At 36.5% G+C, this 17,483-nt stretch overlaps 1 protein-coding gene across 2 annotated transcripts in view; it reads left to right on the forward strand.

Moving 5' to 3' along the window:
- The window catches only part of PHF2 (PHD finger protein 2), a 152,425-nt gene that overhangs the window by 113,217 nt on the left and 21,725 nt on the right, over positions 1 to 17,483 (forward strand). For both annotated transcript variants that reach the window (XM_014073612.2, XM_087709079.1), the window contains 8 exons: positions 1,365 to 1,456; positions 2,432 to 2,521; positions 3,998 to 4,426; positions 5,256 to 5,375; positions 7,059 to 7,177; positions 12,770 to 12,948; positions 13,351 to 13,424; positions 15,174 to 15,331. In XM_014073612.2, coding sequence (XP_013929087.1) covers positions 1,365 to 1,456; positions 2,432 to 2,521; positions 3,998 to 4,426; positions 5,256 to 5,375; positions 7,059 to 7,177; positions 12,770 to 12,948; positions 13,351 to 13,424; positions 15,174 to 15,331 — 1,261 coding nt within the window. The remainder of the gene's footprint in view (positions 1 to 1,364; positions 1,457 to 2,431; positions 2,522 to 3,997; positions 4,427 to 5,255; positions 5,376 to 7,058; positions 7,178 to 12,769; positions 12,949 to 13,350; positions 13,425 to 15,173; positions 15,332 to 17,483) is intronic.

The raw sequence follows: 17,483 nt of genomic DNA on the forward strand, positions 1-17,483 counted from the left end.
TGCCCCCCTTTTTCTCCTTCAATCCCCAATCCACTTTCACAATTAAAAATTGTGTCTCCAACATTTGGAGATACACTGGGTAAATTTCACTAAGATTATTTGAGGGAACTTAGGAAATGCAAGTGATTAGCTTTGTGGAGGTTTCAAAATCATGTTCACACTTTTATTTTGGAAGAATATATTGTGTTGCCCAAATTAACATTTTGTTGTCCTATTTTGCCAGTGAACCCAATAGCTACAAATGGAGTACTGGAGTATCTTGCAGGATACTTGGTGGCCATTCCTGTACTAGACAAATTGTTACTTGGTCTCAATCCCAAGTTTTGGTCTATATTCTTCTGAAGATAACTTTTTAACATCAACTTTCCAAAGCTTCTTAACTTCTCGTCCATAAATTCATTCTATTTGTTCCTTTATTCTTTGTTCTTGTATTCTTGAAATTATTGTTTACTTTGACCACATGGTTTTCATCTTCTTATGATTTTTTAAAAGTACAATATTGAAAATGTTCATCGTTTATTAACTGTTGTATCAATATAAATAGCCAATTTAGATAGTTGCATTTGCCCAAAATGCTAAACACTGGATTTTAATAGGGAAAGAATGTAGGAAAAGCTGAATTTGGACTTAAATGGCAATTTTTGTCTAACTAGACTGTTGATACACTTTTGAGATGCTTGCATATGAGCATATAATAATGAATCAACAGATAGGGGCTCACAGAGTGGAAGTGAATGTTTTGCTTAAAGGTTTTACTTTAAAAAAAATATGAAAGTACAATACTGAGCATGGGAAGCCTACTTAAGTGATGGGTTTCTCAAAATCCACAACTTCCTAACAGGGAAACACAGTGAGTTGGGTGGGGGAGACTGAAGTGAAATCTCATATTGATAAAGTAGATAGAGGATGAACTTGCATGAGTCAGATGTTGCTCATGCAAATTTCATTTGCCCAATTTTTAGCTAGGGACTTAGAGAAGGGGCAACAAGGAATAGAGGATGTGGGAATGGTGTCTCCACCAAAGCAGTTTTGGCTTCAATTCTATATCTTTGAATAGCAGAATCCCCATTTGGGTCAGCACAGTTTTTATCAGTTAGAATATCATCACTAAATCACTTACTCCACTTGTTGTCAAGTCTGAAATTAGCCCAGCAAAATGCAAAGGGGAAATTCAGGAAGTTCAAGCTCAGATTCAAAACTAATCTTCAAGGTTTAGAACTACTGATTTATGATCATAGAAGCTCAATTCGCAAGCTTTTTGACAGCCAGTTTAATTTCTTACATATATGATTGTAAAAAGCTACATCAATAGACAATTGATCACATTCGTTGAATGAACTTCTATTTTTTCTCCCTCTATTAAGGATTGCACAAAGCTGGAAAGCAGCCTCCTTCCCATTTAGTCCAGGGAGCAAAAATTCTAAATGGTGCTTTCAGGTCTTGGACTAAAAAGCAGGTAGGGATCTTTCTGTTATATACGTTTGCATGGCCATTCAGAAAAAGAGGAAGTGAACAACTTTCACAACAAAATAATTTTCTTTCTGTAAGAGCAGAACAGTTTTACATCCAGACTTGTACTGTCATTTAGATGTACTTGTGTCATAGCACTGAAATGAATGTTCAGGAAATGCACTTGAAATTCTAGGAGGGGGACGTGGCAGAATGAAGTGCAAGAAAGGATATGGGTTGGGAAGGAAACAGATTTTAAAAATGCCACTTTCTTTCCATAAGTGGCTCTGGACCCTTTCCATATGTAGGATCTTGCCATGGATGCATAAATGTCCTTTCATAATTCTAAACTAATAGTTTTTGTCTAATTTGAATGCTTCATAAAGTTAATACGGCATGCTTTTAAATAGCATAACTTTATAAGCAGGGGTGAAATGCTACCAGTTTGGACCGGTTCACTCAAACAAGTAGTTTAAAAAAATGTTACTGGTTCGTTTGAACCAGTAGTTCCGACAATCAGCTGTGCAACAATCAGCTGTGCCACTTGATTTATATTTATTAGAAATCGCACGGCACAGATGATTGTTGCACAGCTGATCGTCGGAACTACAGGTTTGCCTGAACTGGTTGGATTTTTTTTTACTACCAATTCAGGCAAGCCAGTAGTTCTGACAATCAGCTGTGCAACAATCAGCTGTGCCATGCAATTTATATTCGCTAGAAAAAAGGAAATCCTGCTTTCTAGCACATCTAAATCACGCAGCACAGCTGTCCCCCCCCCACTGTTCTACTTACCTTTGCAGACTCAGAAAAGGCTTCTTAATCCTCCCTTTTCAGCTCTGTGCGGTAGTGCCTGGGGAGCGCGCACGAAGCAAACCGGTAGTGAAGCAAACTGGTAGCAGACTTCAGAGCATTTCATCCCTGCTGAAAAGATTTCTTGATGATTTTTTAACCTTTTGTATTTTGTTTTATTAAACTCAAGGCTTTAATGGACCATGAAGATGAACTCCCAGAACATTTTAAGCCAGCACAACTGATCAAGGACCTTGCCAAAGAAATAAGATTAAGCGAAGTAAGAATCCTTTGTTGAATAAAATACCTTGTGCATTTTCTCATAAAATGCCAGAAAAAGTTATTCTTATGTCTGTACGACCAGTCAAAATCCTTCTCCTTTAATTACAACAGCTATGGCTTGTAGTTTAATGTGTGTGTGTGGGGGGATAAAGTTTGCTTTATCTAATATACCTTTACAGGTAGTTCTTGACTTATGACTGATCACTTAGAGATGGTTCATAGTTTTAATGGACTTTAGAAAAGCTACCTACAACCTGGTCTCAAAGTTATGATTGCTACAGCATCCCATATAGCAGGCTCCATAACAATTGTGAGTCTTGAGGCTACCCATATATAACTTCTATTATCTGCACATAAAAGCAACACATATATTTATTTTTCATGCTAATTAATTTGGCAACTTGATAAGGCAACAAAGAGTAAATGATAAAATGGGAGAGGTTTGCCAAGAGGCATGGGAACTCCAGGTTGAAGAGATGCTTTGTCATCTTTGCAGCTCCCTATGAAGCTTTCAGATGCAACTTTTACTGTAAAGAATAGGAGCCACGATCTCAATAAAATCGTCTGATTTGGATTGGTCTTTTACTGATCATTTTACCTTGACAGCAAAATAAAATTCTCTCTTGTATCGCTTTCAAATTAATTTGAACTGCATTCCTTTAAAACTGATTAGCATTTTAAATAAGAGGCTGTCTTCGTTTCTTTTTTATTTCTATTGTTTTAAAAAGAAAAATGGAAAAAAATAGGATTGAAAAAGCCAAATAAATAATAGAAAAAAACAATTTAACAAATCTCTATATTTAAAATGATTACATTTTTCTGTTATCAAATATTGGTGGTGACATTTTCCTAATAAAAACAAAATCTTTTTTAGTGTAAGGTATATTTAAGTGAGACTTTTTCAGATTTATTTATTTACATTAAATTATACACTGCCCATCTATTTGTTGAGTGACTCTTTTTCTATAGAAACTACAACACATATGAAGAAATAAAGGCAACCTGCCACATTAATGCTTAGAACCAAAGTATTTAATATTTTATGTTGGTGTATAAGGTACATTTTTCTGGAAAAACACACCAAAATGGCATGCAATATTACATGCAACAAAATAAAAACACTTTACAAATTACAAAGTGAAATACTAAGTGGTATAAATTGTTTTGCAATGAATCATACCATTTGGGTTCACTATTCTTAGTCCCATCATGAAATTTAAGAATAAACTATAGGAGATTAACTATAGATTGGATTATATCCTCAGTTTTCTACAGTTGTCATAAGTGGAGCAAAATACGAAAAAACCATGAAGCAACTCTGGCCTTCTCTTTGAGTACTGTTCAGTCTTCAGTAGAACCATCTTTAGAAATCTTTGGGAAAATTCTGAAAATAATGTAGAAGGTTAGCTATTTTGTAGCAACAAAAATATGAAAGTTGATCTGACAATATGCTCGTCTTCTTTTTTTCCTGAAGAATGCTTTGAAAGTCAGCAAACCTGAAGTGGCTGTTAATGTGAATGTTGAGGAAATTACTCCTGTGGAGAAAGAAGAAATACCGTCACCCCCACCACAAACGCCTCCGCCACCTCCTCCACCACCATCGCCGCCTCCTCCACCACCTTCTCCGCCGCCACCACCACCTGAAAAAGTCCCTAAGAAAAAGACTCCCAAAGCAATAAAAGCACCGAAACCCACCAAGCTACCTAAACCTCCCAAGCCACCTAAACCTCCAAAGCCACCTAAGCCCCCCAAGTCCCCCAAAGCCCCAAAAGTAAAGGGGGAAGGGAAGAAAAAAGGCAAAAAGGTTAAAGAACCGCCTCCACCTGCCATTCCAAATTTAGACCTTCTCGAGGCCCACACAAAAGAGGCTCTAACAAAGATTGAAACACCAAAGAAGGGAAAGGTGAGCAAAGTGAACACTCAGTAATAATTTGGGGCCAGAGATCTCTTGGTAGTTGCTCTCCTCTTTAGTTCACCCAAGCATAATTTATAAACGTAATTTCCAAAATTGGTATACCTTGCTTAGTATTTGACTTCCAGCTAGGTTCCCTTCATGAAATTAGATATGGTGACAGTGACAATTTTCTGTCTGTGCTTTTTACTAGTTTGTTGGTTCGTTTTATTGTATAAATCAGTGGATGATCACATTTGCAGTGATTCCCAAACTTGGCAACTTTAAGACTTGTGGACTTCAACTCCCAGAATTCTTCAGCCAGCTCTGCCACAAGTCTTAAAGTTGCCAAGTTTGGGAACCACTGCATTAGAGTATGGGCCTAAGATGGAAGATTGTAGTACCTTTACCAGTGTCACTGGCAATATGAGGAATTTGAACTGATTCTCACAACTTGTGCAATCCATAGAGATCTCCAGCATGTGGAGTAATCAAAAACAGAACTCCATTCATGAACAATTTCTAGGACTTAATGAAGTAATGAAGTTTTGTTTTTGATTAGTCCACATGTTGAAGATTGCTATGGATTGCACAAGTTGTGAGAATTGGTTCATAATATGCCAAATAGAATTATTAGATTAGCAGATTAACCTGTTTTCCTTATCATCTGCACTTTGTAGTGCTTTTAAAATAAAAACTTTTTTTTCCTTTAATGACCTCTAATGTTTTAACTTTTGGTATCATATTATTTCTAGACATATGGGAATTAGTAGGAGGGAAAAGTGTTTTGTGGTCTTTTCATTTGAAATTAGCTGCCAATCTCTTTATTACTTTAAACTAGGCTGCCAAGAATGCTTTGAACACCCCTACTAAAGAATCCGTTGAAAAACAAAATGAAGTGGAAAAGTTTGAGGTTCGGGAACAGAATAAATCCAAAACGGAAGCAAAATGGAAATATAAGGTATAGCCTTTCATATCTTGGGCGTCAATAAACATTTTAGTAAGGACCATACTTCTGTTTAGTGCTCATGAGGGATACTGATTGGAGAAATGTTCCCTGAAATTTGTCCTGTCATATATATTTTTTGCTCCACCAAATTGCTTCTTTAAGACTTTTTTGATTGAACGTTTTCAAATATCTAGCTCTTTTTTTCTTTTTTAAGTATTCAGAAATGATAACACAAAACTACTTGAGAATGAGGGCAGGATTTCCTGCATATCATTGGAACCTTTGACTTCTTTCTCTCTGAAAAAATACCCGAAAGTTAATTGGTTTTTTGTTTCTCTGTTTGGCTTTTGGGAAGAGTTACAGAAAAAAAAGGATATTTTGCAGATTCAACTCAGTACTAGAAAACTATTTCACTTATTGACTGATTGTTTTTTGTCTGTTTTGGGGTAAGATTGCATTGCCAAAAACGAGTGCAATTGAATTGATTCAATTCAACTAAAGTCAACTATTTATTTAATTGTTGACATATATGTTGCCCATTTGTTAACAAACAATATTTAAAGACAGTTTGTAGTATGTAAAAAATAATTGATTAAATCATTAACAATGAAATAAATTAGCCCAAGTAATTACAGTATTTGGAGTTCAGAATCATAGAGTATGTATGAGAAACACTAATTATTGCCAATATTTGCAAGAATATTTATTTAGCATAGTTCTACTTATGAGAAATGTCTGCTAAGGTGAGGAAAAAGAAGCAATTTTTGCTGATACTCTTCCTACAAATAATTTTGAAATACTACTCCTCTTCACTACTACAATAGTAGTGAAGAGGAGATTTGAATAGGATTCTGCAATGAGGGAGGAAAATAAGTGAACAATGCACCCTGACTCTCTTCTTTCAGCTATATTGTGCATTGGATTTCATTTTGAAGATTCAGTTTACTGTGCAATTGGTATAATCACTTGACAAATGTACAGTCCCATTCATACTGATGTATTTTTAATTGATCCTATAGATGCACATTCATTTCACAATTTAGGAAATAGTTTTCATCAACACAGCATTCAGAGGCATAGAGCTAGTGTGCGATTCCATCCTATCTCTTGTGCCCTATCTCATCATAAATCTCACTGAAGCCTGATTCACATTTTCACATCCATATAAAGTAAGATGTGAGCTATTCCCTATGATCCAGTTGCACAACCCTGCGAAATGGCATGGCCCATTGGATTTGGTTGCTGGAAATTTAACATACATTTTTTAAAAACCAATATGTTGTGCCCTTACATATATAACCAGTGGAATGGTAATTGTTTTCTATCACCCTCAATTTCCTTCTGCTTTCCTCTTAGTTTTGTCACATAAAATTGAAAATGTTTTAGTCTGCAGTTAAAATTCTATGGCAGTTTTAAGGCTCCAAAGAACATTATTGTTTTAAGCAGCCAACTATGAGGACCATTTCAGTACCCTTGTTGCTGTGTTACTGAACTATTTAGGGTTTTCCTGAGCAGCCATACTACTAATTAAGTCAACATATATATATTTTCACTTTGTAACAGATTATATGACTCAGAACAGTTCTTATGGGAGGAAAGCTGGGATGTACACTGTGCTATTTATATGCCATTGATTCTATGCAGCAACAAATAATCTCGCGGCTGAGATAATAACTGTTGCCCTCTAATTTTCAGAACAGTAAACCTGATTCATTACTGAAAATGGAAGAGGAGCACAAACTGGAGAAGACACCATTATCAGGAAATAAAGACAATAAATTTATGTTTTCTTTCTCCAACAAGAAAATACTGGGGTAGGTGAACACTCACTAATAAAACAGTACTTGCTCTGATTTTTGCAAGCCTTCCACATTTCATAATTTACTAGATGTGACCTATATTATTCCCAGTTAAACATAGGTATAAGTATATATGTATAAACATATTTGTATTTGCTGTAGTAGAATGAAAGGGAAGGAAAATGAGGATGGATGTGAAGTATTGATTTTGCTGTCCTTAACTCAGTGAAGAACTCTTGTATGAAAACATGATGACGCAGACTTAAGCATAGATTTGTACCACTGCTAACATTTTATTTTATTTATTTGTTAGATTTTTATCCTGCCTGCTTTACCATATTAATAACCCAAGGTGGCAAACATACCTAATACTCTTTCTTTCTCTCCCATTTTCCTCACATATAATAACTATCGTGATTGGTTGGGCTGAGAGAGTCACCCGGATTGGACCAGTCACCCAGCTGACAAACAGTAGAACTCACATTCTATCCAAATGTGAGGTTTCCAAACTTTTATTCCATTGAGCTACTTGTTCCCAGCAAATTGGGACTCTAGAGCTAGAACTACAGAAATGAGTTGATCCCATCTAAGTGACTTCAGAAGTAGCCCAAGTTTATTCAGTGGTCAGTTCATTAAGGGAGAGAAGGAGGGAGGGGTGAAGGAAGTGAGGAGGCGAGGAAGCTTTGTTTGCCCATAGTCCTATAGCATGGGAAATAACGAACAAACAAAAGATAAGGTCCTCCTTTCTCTCAATCAGAAAGGGAGGGAAGAACTGACCCTTTAAAAAAGCATTAGGGATCTGAGGATTTATGGGAGACGCCTCCAGCATGACACTGTTCTGATGACATTTGGTGCTATCTTTCATGATGATCATAGGCTGAATTGTTTCAATAATGCAAGGTACATTTAATGATTTATTTCTATTATGTTATGAATATGCATTATTTATATTGTACTTCGTCGTTGACTATGAGATGATAAGAGTCCTAATGACCAAAGCAAGCATAAAAGCTTGTGTAATTAAGGACTAAATAAGCAAAGGAACACTGTAGGCCTTCTGGATTTTAATTAGAAAAGAGTGATGTATCCAGAAATGATTCATCTCTGTGAAGATATAGAAGTGCTAGAGCTATAGTGTAATTAAAATCTGACTCTTTAAAAAACTGTCGATAAATATTTCATTTTGGGATAAAATTGTAAGCATAGGAGGCAAACTGAAGAGTTGATAGATGACTGGCCCATCCCTTAAAGATAAACCTTTGACATAGTCTTGGTAGCTTACAGAATCAGACTTAACAGTACAGTCTTCAGATCCTGCTGGTTTCCAATGTTTTTTCTCATGCTGGTGAGGATGAGGAGGTCCAGATACCCTGCCTTTATTAGAAAATTGGCATGATACCGAGTCAGGCATGACTGATTCAAAGTTAGGATAAAGATGCTCGGTTTGCAGGAGGGAGGGGGTGTTCCTAGTTGCATAATGGAGAACCTGGTCCTTCATTAGGACATGGGAAAGGAATAGTCCCAGCAATGTCTGGTGAGAAGTAGTGTTGGATCAATAATATTTTAATTTGGAAATCTACATATGCCATTGCATGATGCTATAGGTGTTGACTTGCTATTAGGAAGACCTTCCATCTGTCCTTCTTGCCTTGTCATTTGACTCTAGTGGAGTGGGCAGCCATTATAAATTCATTTTCCTTTTTTCCCTGACCAGTATGCCTTCACCTTTTCAATTTATAATTTGGGGAAAGGATAGAAAGGAATGTAGAAGTCATAATGGATGCTACTTATCTGTAACCATAAACATGTACTTTCATATCGGTACAATCCCATGTCACCACCCTCCCTCTCAGTTTTTAACAGTCTTAAACATCTGCAACTGCTTTAATCAATGTTATCACTATCATTAATAATATTTCATTTCATTCAGTCTAACCTGAAAGTAATTATTTCATGCTGTGTCTTGACAACTAAGATAAATGAACTCATTTTTGCTACCTTTGTTCAGATTTTTCTTCAGAAGTAAGAAAATCTCTTTTTAGCGATACTAATGATTCAGTTTGCAAAGACTGAATTCAATAGTACTAGTAGATATTAATAATAGAACATTTGGTTGATAGCATCTTTCATTTTTCATATTATTTTTTCTGCATAAATGGCTACATCTGTAGAATGCATATGAACTATTTATTTCAGAGTTTTTATATATGATTATATTGTGAACCAGATGGTGCTGCATTTGAATTTAATACAGTACTTTTTTTCTAACTTTCAAGATCAATAGAAGTTGATCAGTTCCTAGCAAATGAATACCTAGTCTATCAGATGAATTTTAAAATAAACCACTTAATATTAGTCTACCAATGCTGGTCAAGCATTGATAATTATATTTAAGTTGATTCTCTTAGCAGAAAGATAAATACCATCTGCCACATAAAAGAGATGGAAGTTTTATTCATAATTATTTGTTTGATTCTCTAGTAATCTATTTTTGATACTTCTATTTAAACCAGAAATATAATTGATTTTGTTATATATCTATTAAATTGAACAAACTCTAAATAAGGAGAAAATAGGTACCACAACTCAAGTATTTGTTTATTAGTCCTTTATGCTACCTTTGTGACTTTATAATGTATCCCTTCCTCCTGTTATTTTCCCAACAACACCAACCCTGTGAGGTGGGTTGGGTTGACAGAGAGTGATTGGCTCAAGATCATCCATGGGCTTCCATGCTTAGGGCAGGACTAGAACTCACAGTCCCCTGGTTTCTAGGCCAGCACCTTAACCACTACACCAAATTGGCTTGGAAAGCTCCATTATGTGTGCCCACTTGAAGTGCCCTTAGACTCATGATGGCTAATCTATGGCATGCGTGCCAGAGGTGGCACGCAGATCCCTCTCTATGGGCATGCACACCGTCACCAGCTGCTCCTCTGGTTTCCGGTGTGCACAAGCCAGCTGGTCTTTAAGGATGCCAGAACATTGGAAAACAGCCTGAAAAGCTATTTTTAGATCTTTTGGGGGTAGGCTTTTCAGACCAGTTTTCAGGCTGTTTTTCTGGCCATTTTCAAGCTGTTTTCAAGCTGTTTTTGGCCACAAAAACAGCCGGAAAATGTCCCCAAAACAGCCAAAACAATGGCCAAAAACCAGGCATGCGCACTTGGCTAGCTGGTCTTCTGGTTTCTGGCACTCCAGTGCGTGTGTACACACAGGCATCCTGGTTTGGGCACTTCGCTGTCACTGCCTTAGACAATTCTCATTCATTCTAAGGGGAGCTATGCAGAATAACTTCTCAAATGATTGTTTCCTAAGCATAGCTGCTGATGACTCAGTGCCAGAGAGCTTCAATGATTATTATCAACATAACCTACTTTTAGGCAAATTCACTCTCATGGTTTGCGGAACATACACTTCCATAGCATGTTGCTGTTGTTGTTATTCCTATCCCAAATAAATCCACTATAGGATAAGGCCTCTTTATTGAAGGCAATGGAGCATTATTTGTCACACTGATCCAGGCACAGCATGTATATGAAGGAATCCATGAATTTATTTCACATTGCAATCATGTGCAGGAACAGATAAAATTTGTAGTTTAGCAGATGAATTGAAGAATGAAAAGGAAATAAGCAGAATAAGTAATGTCTCATTCTTAGTAATAAACTTGAAATTGCATCTTTTTACTAATGTGAACCCGCTGTATTTCTACTGTTTTTTCTCCTGTAATTGGAGTGTGATATTTCACTTCCTTAGTAAAGGTTATATGTTTCTGAACTGTACCATGTAACATGTATGTGTGCAGGATTGAGAGAGAAATCCAGGGGTAGAAATTTGGAAACATAAAATTGATGGCAGAAAAAGATCTCGTGGTACCCTGTGAGGGATTTTTTTTTAAAAAATTGTCAGAAAATGAACATGTGTTTAACCCAAGTATGTTTAAACTCAGTTACTGAGGATTGACCCACTACCTCTGCTGGAAGTTGGTTCCAAGCTTCTACTACTCTTTTTGTGAAGTAATTGTTTTTACTTTTGAACTTTCCCTCCTGTCAGTTTGAGGTTATGCCCTGTGTTCTTGATTTTTGCTTAATATTGAAAATACTTTCTTCTAGAACAGGGATATCAAAGTCAAGGCCTGCAGGATGAATCTGGCCCACAGTGTGCTTAAATCTACCCTGTGCGGCTGGCCTGGAAATAGCAAAGGACTGGCCCACGGTTCCTCTGGCAGCCAAAATTGGTCTCTTGTGCCCAAGCTTTCATTACTAACATTATGCAATTGATTTATGCAATGTCACAAGGGGAGCTGGATCTGATTGGGAGTTTTCTACCACTGCAAATGTGGTGCTAACAGCCTTCCAATTGGATGAAGTTTGGCTTCCCCTGCAAATATGTTGGACTTCAACTTACGTAGATTCTCAGCTAGGCCACCTATGGATTATAAAAGTTGACATTCAACATATTGGTTGACTTGTTTATTACATTAATTTTACAATACCATATCTTTTGGCTGGCAAAGTGCTGCAGGAGGTCATCCAGGCCGAAAACGGGATGTGGGGGGGGGGCACATCCTGTTTTGGTCAGCAGAGTGCTGCAGGAGGTGTCCGGCCTGTTCCCTTCCTCCCCCGCTGGCCATGGAGAACTACAATGCTGAAATCCAGTTTGATACCCCTGTTGTAGAACCTTATTCACACCATTAATATATTTAAAGGTACTGTGGTGTAGTAGTTAACATGTTGGACTAGAAGTTGTGAGATCAACATTCTACTTGTCCCTTGAGCATAGAAACTGACTGGGCTGATCTGGTCAGTGTGTCAGAGTTCAAAGTAACACCTCTAAAGAAAGAAGACTCCGAGGCTTGAGGTTCCTCAAAGTTCCATTTTATTAGAAATGTCATATAGACACATTTGGGAAAATCAGAATCTGAAAATTTCCAGGTTTTTCCGACCCAAGTGAAAGTTCAAGTCCCTGCCCAGCACCCACATGGTCCAATAAGGCACCGTCCCAACTAGAGATGCCTCCCAGTCACACCACTCCAGGTGCCGGGCAAGATGACCATGACTTTCTGAGAAAGAATGTTATTTTGACTATATATAACCCATGCTCTATATAATCCCCTCTTCCATTTTCCCACAGTAGAAAATGTGGCAGGCCTGAAGGCACAAATGTAAAAGATGGCTTCCAGGTCTGACACAGTGTCTTTCCTCCTTAGATTGGGAAGTAAAAAACTTTCTATCAGTCAGCACTGAGCAATGGTAGTACATTATTGTCTGTAATCTACAGTGGTGATTCATTCTGCACTGGGTTGATCTGGGATACTGATGATGATGATGGTAATTGTGATTGCAATGATGGTGGGTTTAGATACCTAGTTGATTAAAAAATCCCCAGAAGGGATTTTAGTCATATTGTATATTTTGCTGGCTACTTTCCGGTAATATTGGAAAATGTATTTATGTAGTGCACTGTTCGTCTATATATACCCATTTGTAGATTCTAAATGTTTGTTATTTATTGTAAGTCAAAATGGCTCTAATATGATGACATTTCTTATTTAAAACTTGTTTCCGTATTTCCCTTCCTGATTTAATTTCTGATTTATTTTAATAGATCAAAGGGAATGAAAACTCAGTTGAATCCTGGTATATTTGGGTCACAGCAAAATTTCAAAGAAGATAAAGCAAAACCTGTGAAAGATGAATATGAATATGTCTCAGATGATGGAGAATTGAAGATAGATGAATTTCCAATTAGGAGGAAGAAAAACGCCACAAAGAGAGATTTATCATGTAAGACTGTTTCTACTCTTGTATAAATTATGCTATTCATCACAGCAAACCAAAACCAAAACAAACTGAGCTGAGGATAACTTTCTGTTCAAAGCAATGACTAGCAAAGTCTCTGTGTGGCCCTTAGAGTTGCAGATAGTTGAGTCACAGACTGTTGCAGGTGTGAGTCTAATTGTTTGGACAGCATTATTTCCCCCCAGCTTTGTTTAACCTATTTGCAGATTTGTTATATTTTGGGATGATTCAGTACATGTGCATGAAGGCCTTTTGGTTAAGAGGGCATGTGCAGAAATGAAATAGTACCAGAGTAATTGGAAATACATTTTAAAAATGAGATGGATTGCCTACATGCTGTTTTTTTTATTTAGTAAAGCTAAAAACTCTATTTCAATTTCTTCCTAGTTTTATCAGATAAAAAAGAAACCACACAGCATACTCCAGTGAAGAAGCCAAAAGTGGAATCAGTATTATACAAGGTATTCTGTCAGTATATACCGTAATTACTCTCATGCCTAATAGGATTTAGACTGCTTACCAAAATCATAGACATACATTGCATATTTATTGCTTTTTATACACTGACAAGAAAAGTATTTTCTCCCAGTGATGCACATTTCTTTCCCAGAAGAACTTAACATCCGTCTACATGCTACAGAGAATTCTGTTCATTTCTCTTTAATTCCTTGCAATTTTCTTCAATTGGTTGTCCAATCTTCTGGAATGTATTTAGAGCTCTAGGAAGAATCCATTCCACCAAGTGTGACGAATAAATACATTTTGACATAATACTGTATTTATCATTTGGTTACACAGAAGAAGAAGAAAACTTCTCCAAAAAGAGTAGAGGAAGTTTTCTGTTGAAACTCTGGGTATCTATTGCAAGTCAGTTGTTAATTATGTTATGCTAGTTGGAGAAGTGATTTGACTGGTTTATAGAAACAGCTTCCCTCTGGAATCGAGTGCCCCTCTAGTGGCCTTCAACTAACATAGGAGATTTCTTTTTCTCCTCTCTCTGGTGCAACGAACCCTTTGCTCCTTAATAATAATTAACTAATAATTCTGTGAGTTGGAAAATTCTTCAGGAACTGGATTTGAGGATATAGAGGCAAACAAGAATTGTCTTCTTCTTAATGCATCAGCAGAATCCAATAGAATCATTTAGAATATGTCTTTTTAAATTACTATGCTAAAAGTAGTGTTTATTGTACAAAATCATTTTTCTAATAATATCAATGTCAAATAACCGCTGAGTCCAATTAGTACAAATTTTATTTATTTATTAGCAGGTTTATATAGCTGCCCATCTTAGAGAACATGATTCTGGCCAACGTACAACAACAGTGACAACCAAAACAGTATAACAATCATTAAAATACTAAAGTACAAAAAAATAAAATGTAGAAAAACCAAGACTGTGGGAGAATGCTAATCAACTTTTATAATGCAACCATCTACCAGGCCTCCCCATGGATTTCCAGAAGTCATTGGGAAAATCATGTCTAGCATTTCTGAAAGGCTCAGGGTGGGGGGGGGGGTGGGATGATGCTTCAGATAGCAAAGGCCACTGTGGAAAAGGAATGTCTTCTGGATGTCATCAGATGGAATTCCTTAGTAGATGGTAACCACAGTATACCATCTAGTAAGGAGTTCCATCTGATGAGATCCAGAACACAGCTCTTCACAGTGGCCATAGTGGCCATAGCTGCTAGACCTAATGGGACAGAAGTTATAATTGGGAAAAAATTGTCCTTCAGATAACCTGGTCTCATGCTACATATAGCTTTAAAGGTCAAAACCAGCAGGTTGAATTGTATCCCGAAGCAGGCAGGCAGCCTACATAGCTCAAGGACAGAGATATGACATGCACTATACTGAAGGCTCAAACAAGTCAAAGTCTTTATTGTCATTGTACATCATGTATACAACAAAATTGGTAAACATTTTGTTAACTAATACTTAGTTATGATATTTATGTAATTACTTACCAATGACATCTAAATTATATTAAAGTAACCAAAATATATTTACAATCCCCAAAGCACGTCACAACATTTGAGCCTCTAATGTTTCGAAATTGAAAAATTTGGCACCATGCAGCCACACTCTACAGCTTCTGGATGCTTTTCAAGATCAGCCCTATCTAAAGCATGTTCTAGTAATCCTCTCTGGAGGTGATCAGGGCATGAGCGACCGTGAGTCATACTCTTTTTCTTTGACTTTTGCAGAGTGATGACTCCTCTGATGAAGATTCTCTTCACATTGACACAGAGGCCAAGCCAGGGCGCAATTCTAAAGCAAAGAAAGAGGCTGCAAGTTCAGCTGGCATTCTAGATCTTTTGCAGGCAAGCAAGGAAGTTGGAGGTTTAGAGTACAACAGCAACAGGTATGCATAAGGACGGTTAACCTCTTTCTTTACATACTATGTATTTATAATATTTATTTGATTTATATAGCTTATAAAGGTTAAAACACAGAGAATCCACCCCATGTGGGTGAGTCCACCTCAGAATAAACTAAGAACATATTAATCACAACAGACTCAAATGCCTAGTAAACAGTCGGGCCTACAGTGTGTTGTGAAAGTCTAATTGGGTTGAATCTTTAGGGAGATGCTGTTCTAACATTATGGTAACAAAAACCCTGTTCTATTTTAAATAACATAATTAAGAGAATATAAGAATCAACTTGGCTAGCAAACTATATATTATTCATTTTTTTCATTTTCCTAATTATTGGTTCATTGAGATGATGCTGTCAGGTTCCCTTCGGAATGTCCCTCTGGGCTGGCCGGAGCGGACAGATGCACTAGATAAAGTTGGCTTTGAAAGCTCAGGAGAAAAATTAGAGCAATCTGTTTTTTTTAAAGAGTTGCTAAAAGATACACATGGATTCCCACAGGTAATCTAAATCTCCTTTTCCTGTTCTAATCAAGATGCACAACCTATTTCTTCACGTTTAAACTGCATTTTCTCTGTCTGTGTATACTCTTTACATTAAAAAATGATGCAGAATATGGCGGCATCTTAAAGATTAGTAAATATATTAAGGCAGAAGCTTTCCTGAGATACTTTCCATTTCACTAGCCCATTTAAGGTTATGCAAAATAACCCGAATTCTTCAGTGAAGAATTAAAACCTATTTCTTATTAATTATATTTCACATAAGTGGTTAATAGAATATAGAATATAATTTTTTTTATCGGTCAAGTATGATTGGACACACCAGGGATTTGTCTTTGGCGCATATGCTCTCAGTATACATAAAAGAAAAGAAAATACATTCATCAAGAATAAAAAGATACAACACAGTGATAATCATAGGTTACTAATAAGCAATCAAATCATACTAGGAAACAAAACAATATAAATCATAGAGATACAAGCAACAAGGTTATATTCATAAGTGGGAGAAGATAGGTATTAAGAAGGATGAGAAGAATAATAGTAATACAGTCTTAGTAAATAATTTGACAATGTTGTGGGAATTAGTTGTTTAGCAGACTGATGGCATTCGAGGAAAAACAATCCTTGTGTTTAGTTTTCTGGTGTGCAGTGCTCTAAAGCATCATTTTGAGGGTAGAAGTTGAAATAATTTATGTCCAGAATGTGAGGGGTCTGTAGCTATTTTCACAACCCACTTTTTGACTCATGCAGTATACAGGTCCTCAATGGAAGGCAGGTTGGTAGCAATTGTTTTTTTCTGCAGTTCTAATTATCCATTGAAGTCTATGTCTGTCTTGTTTGGTTGCAGAGCCAAACCAGATAGTTATAGAGGTGCAGATGACAGACTCAATAATTCCTCTGTAGAGGAATACTTTTTAAAGTATTTTTGGGCAAATACCCTGTTTCCCCAAAAATAAGACCTCCGTGGGATAATAAGCCCAATTGGGCTTTTGAGCACATGTGCTAAAATATGCCCTTCCTGAAAATATTGCAACACATCAGCAGCCATGTGGTGACCACACTACCTACCTCCTACACCTCAAAAATAATAAGACCTCCCCCAAAATAAGGCCAAGCACTTATTTCAGAGGTCAAAAGAAAATAAGACCCTGTCTTATTTTGTGGGAAACATGGTATAAAGATTTAACCAATGTTGGTAGATTTGTAAAAATCTATGCACCATATATGACCCCTAAAAGCCATGGCCCTCAGAACCCAATCATAGGTTGTCACAATATTATATGATTTAATGTAGTTGTAGGGGGAAATGATTAAATATGCAAAAGTAATTATATATATTTATTTGATATAATTTATTTTGCATTAATATAATCAAATTTCAGAGGCTCATCTGATTCTGTCTACCTTTTCACCCTCCATATCCCACCAAATGGCAAAGCAAATCTTAGCTGCCTCTACTTCCCAGTGTAAGTTATTTATCCTAGGGCATTACCCTAGGATAGATATGTGGTATATGCAACCATTAGTAATCCATTGGATTGATGATCTCTGATTTGTTGGGACCAATTAATTTGACTAAAACATTTTTTTAACAAAATGGACACTTTGTTAGAGGTTGCATACTGAATTTAT

This window comes from Thamnophis sirtalis, unplaced genomic scaffold, assembly GCF_051295495.1.
Source record: "Thamnophis sirtalis isolate CommonGarterSnake01/CBP01778 unplaced genomic scaffold, rThaSir2_p1.2 scaffold_3, whole genome shotgun sequence".
Lineage (NCBI taxonomy): Eukaryota > Metazoa > Chordata > Lepidosauria > Squamata > Natricidae > Thamnophis > Thamnophis sirtalis.